At 41.4% G+C, this 9,988-nt stretch overlaps 1 protein-coding gene and 1 long non-coding RNA gene across 3 annotated transcripts; one reads left to right on the forward strand and one right to left on the reverse strand.

The window, feature by feature from the left end:
• Positions 1-1,374: 1,374 nt before the first annotated feature.
• Positions 1,375-9,530, reverse strand: LOC127299810 (uncharacterized). Of its 2 annotated transcripts, XR_007850671.1 has the most exons (3): positions 9,340-9,530; positions 3,230-3,542; positions 1,375-2,837 (listed from the first exon to the last, which is right to left on the reverse strand). It is a non-coding gene; the product is annotated as an uncharacterized lncRNA (long non-coding RNA). The 2 variants fall into 2 exon arrangements; XR_011744922.1 differs by lacking the exon at positions 9,340-9,530 and having other exon boundaries at positions 3,230-5,290.
• On the forward strand, positions 5,366-6,849 carry LOC127299809 (CEN-like protein 2). Its single transcript, XM_051329855.2, has 4 exons — positions 5,366-5,727; positions 5,828-5,889; positions 6,098-6,138; positions 6,221-6,849. The coding sequence occupies exons 1-4, from the start codon at positions 5,527-5,529 to the stop codon at positions 6,436-6,438; spliced, it is 522 nt and encodes a 173-aa protein (XP_051185815.1). The 5' UTR covers positions 5,366-5,526; the 3' UTR covers positions 6,439-6,849.
• Positions 9,531-9,988: the final 458 nt, after the last annotated feature.

A 9,988-nucleotide genomic window follows, 5' to 3' on the forward strand; every position in this document is an offset into this window, starting at 1 on the left:
TGAACGTTGCCCTCTTGCTAGTCGTACCCCTGCGATTTTCCATGATCTAAAAGTTAAATGGACCCAAATCCCATATAAGTTCTAACAGGAGTTACCATAAGTTTTGCTACACTTGTTTGACCTGACTGAATGGATTGCAATAGTGACAATGAGAAATACAAGGAGGCGCTAGATTTACATGAAAATATACTAAGATGAATGAGGAAACATTACAGCAGTCTACTTCAGTTCTGCGGATGTGAACAGATAAAAAAGATTTGTTGGTCCCGCTGTAGATAGAGAAGTGTACGCGTGCGACGCGGCTGGACAGTGTGGTGTGCAGCAACGAAGCGGTTGGTGGATCGAAGAGGCAAGGCACACGTGAATAGCAGCAGAGATAACCCCTGGTCTAACCTGAAGATCGATGCTGTCAGGTTGCTCTGGTTATGTCGCACAGAGCATGATTTAGATTCAGAATATATGATAAAAGAGCCCGCAAACCAGGAGCATATGATTTCGTTCAACTCCTAGTGCCTTTTCAACATATTATGTGCTATTTTTTCTTGGCAAATGTGTATGCTCTACACGTCAGCGCGTCGACAAAGATACATACAGGCTATTTACACGCCAACGTGTCTCAAAGGCTGTTGCTATGGTGCACTTGTCAATTAGCAAACTCAAACCTTGATATCCCTCAATTTTTTTGACAAAATAACTTTACTCTCGAACATTAGTACTAGTAGCCAAATAGTCCATTATTTAATAACAAACTTGTTTTGTGAGTCTCGCCGTCACAAAACGACAACTTTCCGGATCTTAATACCATGACTCCCTCCGTTCCATATTAACTGTCGCAGATTTTCAAGATACGCAAGCATCTAGACGCATTTTAGTGTGTAGATAACATGTAAATCTAGACAAATTTATGACAGCTAATATGAAATGAAGGTTGTATAAGGAACTAGTTTTTTTTTTGGGGTGCTCAACTGGATAGCTAGTTACCGTTGGCGATTTTTGGTATTCCCTGGCAGCAATGAGTTCGGTAACAAGTTGTTGGTCCCTGCTCAGTTCGGTGGACGTAAAACAGTGGTAAGATCAGAGGAGTGCCAACTGCTGATAAAGAACATCAGAACCACATGATCAGCATAGTTACCGCGTACTGCCCTCCTCCATGACCTTGTGCTGGATGGCAGCATGACTGAGTTTTTCGGTTGCACAGTTGCAAGTAGTGCAAGTGGGTACTGCCAAGCATCTTTCGAAACCAACTGCCAACTGGAGGAGATTCCTTGTGAACAGGAGCAATTCAGGAAAAAAAAACTGGGCCTTTTCCAGCTTTGATTTGCATGGACTTGAGAGCGAAACTAGCTGAAAAGTAATCCTAGGTAAACTGGACCAGAGGAAACTTCGCATTGTTTTCATGGCTCAAGTACGTTCAAGAACACAAAGTTTCTTTATCACAGACGGAACAGTCAAAATAATCTGCCTCATAAAACTCAGCCAGAACTGCCACTGAAACCGGGGAGGATATGCATTTATACTGGAGCACAACATACATGGTGCCATGAACTGGTTCAGAAAATTAGCTTCGACAAGTTCAGTTCATTAACCACTGCACACCAGCTGACTGATTATCTGAAGAAAGATGGACATATATATGTTCTGAACCTGGGTGAAGAGCCTCTCTGTGTCGGCAATTGCAGGTTGACATATGAAGATTACTTAGAAGAGTATACTTTAGCATTGCAATTAACCATTGGTTTGCTGTCAAGTGCGGCAAAAAATTACATTTTCATGACTTTTGGCTATTGACCACCTCATCCATGAACAAAACACAATCCACAGGCTGTTGTCAACCCAGGCGGTAGTGACATCTTGTGTGCTGGGGTGCTGACTCGTACTCAATCAGCAGGTGACACACAGACCCATGGAGATTCTGTGGAACATCATATCCACCCGCTGTAGTCTCACTGTCATCATCGGAGTATCTCATTGCCTCCTCAACAATTGGCCCACAATGATCTTCCCACCAGTGTGCATTCATGTGTTACTTACCACTCTCCAACTTGAGGGACTCAAGATTGGTGGGCGGCTCCTTTTCGCTGAAGCGATCCAAAGGTGTCGGGTAACGGTTATGACAGCAAACAGAAAACATCGCCATCTGCACGGAAGCCAGAAGTAGTTACTATGTCAAAGGGATATAAAAAACTCACTAATGAAGGGGGATGCTATTGCTGAGATAAACTGCTATCTCATCTACAGGTGAGATTGCAAGTATACTTGACAACAGGGCCAGATGGTATGGCATGAAGAAAATTAGGGCTGGAGTAGAAAGGTAAGATATGCATGGATTTGGATGAGATGGCTAGAGGGTTGCGAGATATCAAATAGAAGACACTTCTTCAATGATTCAATAGAAGATGCATGTGCCATTACAGAGTGGATTATTATGTCCTTTTTAAAGAGATGCTTACGTCCCTGACCTTTCCTATAACACAATTACACTCCTTTGCTAGACTTTTCCTGCTATAATTGTCTTTCCTCGCCAAAAGAATAATACTATAGAACTTCCTAATTTAATTTCCCCTTATTTTCTTGGACTCTATCTTAATTCTCCTCCTATTGTTCAGCCAAGGACTGCTCCTTCCATTTACTTGCGCCACGGGCTGACTGACAATGACACCTGCGCGCTTTGTGATCAAGAGCCTGAATCTATTTCTCACCTCATGCTGCAATGCTCCTTCTCACAGCAAATATGGTATGATATCTGCAGTAAGCTCAACCTTCTGCCATGTATGCCAGTTGGCAACGCCGAGTTCAGCATTTGGTTCGCCGCAGCTGCCGCCAACGCTCAACCAGCCCTGCAGAAGGGTGCTAAATCCATCATCATCCTTACTCTCTGGAGATTATGGAAGACGAGGAACGATGCTATCTTCAAAAATCTGGCCCCCAACAGACTAGTTCAGTCGATCCTAGATGAAGCCTGTCAATGGTCGTTAGCCGGTGCTAAGGCGCTACGTCAGTTACCTTTACATGCTAGACCCCCTGATGTTAGCCTTGATGAGGAACTCTAGGTCTAACTAAGTTAGCCCTGTACAGTTTTTTTTTCTCTTTTCCTTTTTCTTTTTTTGCTTTCTCTTCTTTTCGTTTTTGGTAGCTTTGCTACTCTTGTATGCTCCCGTCTTCTCGACGGCTTCTTCTAATATATAATGACGCATGCTTTGGCATGTGTTCGAGAAAAAAATTTACTTACCTCTTAGGCTATATTCTCTTCACCAACTTGGACTCCACAAAGCTTCAATCGGAACTTGTCCAAGCTGCTGCCGCTGGTGCTGCTGTCCTTTTCCAATGCATCCATACACTGTCCTAGTCAGCATACCAAACAAAAAAGCTAATGCCGCCCCTGTTGTTTCAAATGAATTATCTGATTGTGATGCTGCTAATCTTTTGCATATGAGTCTCGGGCATATGAATGAACTTGGTTTGGCAGAATGAAACAAGAGAGGACTTCTTGATGGATATAGCACTGGTAAGCTGAAGTTCTGTGAGCAGGCTATGATGTTCCCCTGTTAAAAAAAAAGGCTATGAAAAACTTGTGATAGGTGTTAAGTATTGGTTTTATTTTGCGTGCAAATTGGTATGCATGGAAAGTTGTAGTGCTACTAGTCTGTGGTGCTACTGTGCTACCAACACACTGTAGCACTGCCAAAAATTTATGAAAAAGTCTGAACAGACGAGATGTATCTATCAATTCATGGACCCATTTTGTTATAATTTTCTTTTAAAATAAAAAATTCCGTAAAGAATCAATAAGTGGAATTATTGGAAATGAAAAAAGTAACCAAAATACTAAACTTTTTTTCAAATACAGATCGGATATCATGGAGACACACTGGCTACCATTGGTTGGAATAGCTACTAGATTCCACTACAGCTAGGTTTCAAGCAACTATAATGGCATCAGAATGGAGCAGAAAAATGTCACAAGCTGTACTTCACTCCACTACTTCTAGCTGCACAAATGTCAAGCAGGCATGATTGCACTAGACCAGAACATAGTAATGCATAAAGCTGTAATTGGCTCCACTACTTATGGAAACGAAGAAATCTATTATTTATTGTTTTAATCGAGATGAAGCTGTGATAATTTTATCGCTGAAATGACATTTCAGCACTAGACAGCACCCTAGACAATTAAGTGGTGGTGGCACTGTATTCCATTCCTTTATTCTCTTCCATGGTGTGTTCCCATAGTACTACAAAGAAGAGAATAAACAGATAATAATGGTAATGCACTTGGGTATCGAAGTTTTAGGAAAGATTCTAATTCTAGAGCAATTGAACTCAACAACAACTTCCCTTTTCCTTAACAGAAAAAGAATCGGTCAAACGAGGCTTGCCTAAACCAACAACACTATAAAGACGAACATTTGAGGGTGAAGAGGCTTCCACGTGGACAGTGCCGCATGTTTCTGTCCACTAGATAACACCTAAATAATAGTTAAAAAACAAGAGGATAAGAATATCAGAAAGCCAGACCTTAAATTTCTGCAAGCAAACATCAAATGAAGTATGCAAAAACGAATTGATAGTTTAGGAAAGCATCACTCCAAAGTGTTTTATTCCCGTTCTTTTTCATTTGCTCCACAAGGGCATACTTCCTAAATTTCTGCGAACAATTACATCTAGATCTTTTTAAAACTGAAGTATTTTAGCATGAAAACGCATTGTTCTGTAATGTGGCTGTGAATTTCGGACTGCTCATCTGATTTCCCTCTGGTAGAATACATAAATAATTATACACAACAGCATGATAATGTGCAAAACTAAGCATCAAAATCTGCACATTGTCATGCAGAAACTAGGACAGGAGGACCAGCACTTTGTCGTTTGTCCTAACCAATATTAACATAGTTCAGCAACATAATCTTCAGAGACCCACTAGCATGAAGGTGTGTTATGTTTCCTAAAGAAATAACATGTAGGTAGTGATCTACAATACCTTTTTTGGGGACTATAAGGTGGGAAACCATCAACTTGAAAAGGTTTCCATTTAATCAAGTAAAAAAAACAGTATTTTTTAACTATCAATAACTAAAATTAAAACAGAATAGAGATATACTAACAATGAAAATCAAACAGTTGTGCAAATTGTATTTATCGTAGTTAGTATCTCATGTTTCTGGTGAAAAAATTCTCTGCCCCTAGAACTTGGAAGAAGATGCATGAAGTATTACTCCAAACTCCAACACTGTGCAACTGATAGAAAAGAAACAAGACCCTTGGTTGGCTGTCTCGGAAAAAGTGGTTAGGTCCTTTCTGTGGCCTTTTCAGTTCTTTCCACGCATACCCAACCAAAAAAGAACACAGATACTACTCATGTCTCACATTCTCTTTTGAGCTTACACTCGAAGCAGGCTTCTTGCCTCTATAAGTAGAGGCTCGTCGTACTCTAGCAATGCTCAGTAAGCAGCCCAAGCCACTTCAAAGCTTTGCTACTACCAGATAGAGCATTCACCGTGCAATATAGAAATACTTGCCTCTCCAACCATGTCTAGGTCTGTGGAGCCTCTTATTGTTGGTCGTGTCATTGGAGAAGTTCTCGATCCATTTAACCCATGTGTGAAGATGGTAGCAACCTATAACTCAAACAAGCTGGTCTTCAATGGTCATGAGCTCTACCCATCAGCAGTTGTATCTAAACCAAGAGTAGAGGTTCAGGGGGGTGACTTGCGATCCTTATTCACATTGGTAGAATGCACTCGACTCGATCTTGGAACTCCATATTCAACTTCGAGTATTGTATGCTTGTTTTCTTCTTTCGCAGTGGCCATAATTATTCATATTTCAGGTTATGACGGACCCAGATGTGCCAGGACCAAGTGATCCGTATCTGCGGGAGCATCTTCACTGGTAACCTTTCTCATGCACAGTTTTTTCTGCTGGGTGGCTACTAAGCACCTAAATATATTAGTATATTTTTTTGAAAGGAAAATATATTAGTATATGTTGCTAAGGAATATAGAAGTACATCTTCTTCTTGCACATATATAGACAGAGAGACTATTTTAATAGCACTTCTAACGAGAGTCATTTACCAATACCTTTTACACTTACACAGGATTGTCAGTAATATACCTGGGACAACAGATGCTTCATTTGGTAGGTCCTTCTCTGAGATTTGAATTGGTATATTCTATGTTCTGCATTTTGAATGAATAACCACTGACCTTTTGAATTGCAGGGGGGGAGGTCATGAGCTATGAGAGCCCAAAGCCCAACATTGGAATCCACAGGTTCATTTTTGTGCTCTTCAAGCAGAAGCGAAGGCAGACTGTATCTGTGCCTTCCTTCAGGGATCATTTCAACACCCGCCAGTTTGCTGTGGATAATGATCTTGGCCTCCCTGTGGCTGCTGTTTACTTCAATTGTCAGAGAGAGACTGCTGCCAGGAGGCGCTGAAAATCGAGTTCTTGGCTATCCCAGTTGTGCCAAATAAAGGCTTTTGGAGTTATGCACCTTCTTTCTGAAGTCAATGCTCCTCTTCTACATTACTTCCTCGTGGACCATTGCTTCTTTACTACAGTTTTTGCTCAGGGATCAAATAAATCAAGTGCATTTTGGAGATTGTATTAGATTATATTGTAAGCAGTGAGATCAGCAACCATGTGTTAACATAAGCCAGTACATTAGCAGGTCCATGTTTATGGTTTCATGTTGTGTGTAAGCAGTTATCACTAGAAGGAAGGTCAGGTAGACAACCCAAACTGGCAAAAAAAAAAGCTTTATCTACTGTATGGCCCTTGCCGGCTTGATGTTCCATGCACCTTTTCTGACATGCTGTCTACTGTATGCCACCGCCACTATAATGTATGAGATATGAATATAAAATGGAGATATCCAAAATATCCAGATGATTGCCCACTAAATGCTAAATGTACATAGTGGGTTTTCCACCTATTTTGACTTCATCATGTCCTTACACAAAATCAGAAAACATCCATTTCATGCACATTGATGCACACTGCATATTAACAATCTATTCAGATTTGGCTGTAAACACACCCTTATTTTCCGCATCCATTAATATTATATTAGTACCCTGGACAGGTTAAGCTTTTGCAGCACAGTAAGTAACCGGATGAAATTACAATATGATCTCAAAATCTATACTCTTGTGCTGTGCACAGCATGCTGTTGGGAGATTGGCCTACGACAAATGTTGACACCATAAACAATATGACAAGCAAACATTGCCCTGCTAATTTTTATTTACATCTTCATGTTGACATTTTCTGGAGTCAAATTTTAGACTTCAAAGGGAGGAGGTATATCAGCATGGATCATTTGCTTGAAATGAATAAACTTGCAGTTACAGGAACAAGACGAATAGTCTCACACAGCTATTATATGCATAGTAAATACACAATATAACTGCTAGTATGGTTGACATATCAACATATAGACTAATATGTAGGACAAATATCTAAAGAAGAGAGTCTGATGCTCATGATTCTAAAGTCAAATTACTTCCAAACATCGATAGTTGGGTCCACCAAACAAGTGTTATGCATGTTCTGCACTCGCTAATGTGAACAATTTCTAGGTTTAACAATAAAAATGGCTCTTACAATATCATCTTTCTTTACTACTCCCTCTGTCCGTAAATAGATGATATTTTAGACATTAACAGTCTCCAACATGCATAGTTGACCATTACATTTTGTATGTATTTGTTAGTGAAAAATAATGAATATTTGTATGGATCTGTCTTTGGTTCACAGGATTATAAAAGCATAGTAATTAAGTAAGAATGAACATCATAGGAATAGCTAAAACACATGAATCTCACTAAACATAGTCAAACCACACGAAATGGTATAATTAGGATGTTATGAATTACGCCACTAAAGACATTGGTATCTTACTTTGTGTGTAGTTCTAAAAAAAGGGTCCAAGTGGATTGTCAAAATCCTGCAATTTTTTTTCCTTTGAAACTGAGACCAAAGGGAAACTTCCTCTGTTTTTTCCTTTGCCCCATTCCTTGGGACTAAATAGTGTCTAGATACATCCGAACTTAGACAAATCTGCAACATCCTTTTCGGGACAGAGGGAGTAGCTAAAACTACTAGGTGACATGCAAGTATCACCCTATCATCAATGGTACTTGAATATTGCATGGCATTTGTTCTTACTTCTTAGTATTCAAAGATGGCAGTGAGTCATATGAAACATTTGGTCAATCTCTCATAATATTCTCATCTTGACAAACCTTGTTTTGCTAGTATAGCGCCTTACCTCCAATCAACACATAGCATGATTTAAGATGAGTTGTTTCATTGACCATCACAAAGACTGCAAGCTAATGATAAACATCTACATCCTCTTTCACATAAGAAGGAAAGGAAGAAGCTCAACATTTAGTTAAAAATGATGGACCGTGCAAGGTTAAAGAAGGTACACACAAGTCATTTCATGGGATAAATTCTCACATTCAACTAAATATTTTAAAAAAGTTTCCATTAGAAAACAAACAAGGCAAGTTAACTACTGATTTAACCAACCAGGACTGCCCAGGCTTTATCCACTGCATCCATGGCAGCAAGTATTGCAGATAAAACTAAAACTACTCTACACACCTTCATCACCAACAGATAATTTTAGATGTCCAATATGTTCAGTCCCAATGATCAGAACATGCACTTTTCAATTATGATATGTTCTGTTACATGCCAGCGGACGATCATCATGAAGTGCAAAGGCTACAAGGAGATTTACGCAGATAGGTTGCTCGGAAAATAACTATTTGGATCCCACATGCCATATTCTAGCACTCTGCCTTTTGTCGTATTCGTTCTTTTCGGTGCTAGTGCACGAGTAATGAGCGGCTACACATATGTGCAGCCATAACTGTTCCTCGACTACAGTGGTGTTTTTTGCTCTTCCTGAACTCTTTCTCTGTGCATATCCCTAGCTAGTGCCCCTATTTCTATCCCCCAATCCGGAAAATGGCTTAGACTAAACCCACTAATCATTTCCCATCCCACATCTCCGAACAATCCAGACGACACCTGGAAGCATATATTCCTTTCATATGCCGGACCCAACATTCTTCACGAGTACAACATTCTCTCTATCTAGACCGTGCATAATTCCCATCAGATAACATCTGCAGCACCACAGTTGTAAACTTGAAATATTCCAAATTTCTCTAGAACACCCAACAGAAAGCATAAGAGCATCACACGTGCACTTCGAATAGGGGCAAGCGCCGCAACCGAAGCGAGAGAGCGAATGCGCGATGACAGGAAATTTCGAGACAGCTACAATCCGACCAGAGAGGAGTGCCGAGCGAATCCTCACCAGGCTCACCATCGCGCCCTCGTGTCGGCCGGATGAGAAGGAAACTCAGGCTATTGTATGGCGATCCTGCAACCGGCGGCCGGGATTTGAGGGCATCATCTGAGATTCCGCCGCGGGCGAGGTCCCAGCGGTGGCTCCGCCGCAAGACTAGTCGCCGACCCCGGACCAAGAGAACGAGAGAATGCCTTCTGTTTGCCATGGGCCGAGGCCCAAGCATTACCCCCGCGAGTCCGTCTTCCCATCAATGCCTCTTGGGCCACCTTCCATGACGTAGCCCGTTTCCCCTGCCCATTCGGCCCAGCATCGAACGCGCATATCCTTCTCCCCCTCGTCTTCCTCGACGCTGGGGTGATTACCAATCCGAAATGGAACCCAGTTCGGAGCTGCGGCGGCAGGCGGCAGCTCAAGTCCGACTCCTGCGTGCGTGGAATAGAATTCACCGACGTTGTCAAACCGAGTCCGACTCCAACGCTCACTACTGAGGAGATGGAAGCTCAATAAATACTCACCCAATTCGATCCCACACACCCCATCAGATCATCCATCTCTCACTTGCGTTCCACGGCCGGCCAGCAAGACTCTCTCTTCCGAGCACGCCTGTGGTTGTGATCTGTAATCGAGAAGATCATCGATGACGTCGGTCGAGCGA

This window comes from Lolium perenne, chromosome 5 (assembly GCF_019359855.2).
Source record: "Lolium perenne isolate Kyuss_39 chromosome 5, Kyuss_2.0, whole genome shotgun sequence".
In the NCBI taxonomy this organism is placed as follows: domain Eukaryota; kingdom Viridiplantae; phylum Streptophyta; class Magnoliopsida; order Poales; family Poaceae; genus Lolium; species Lolium perenne.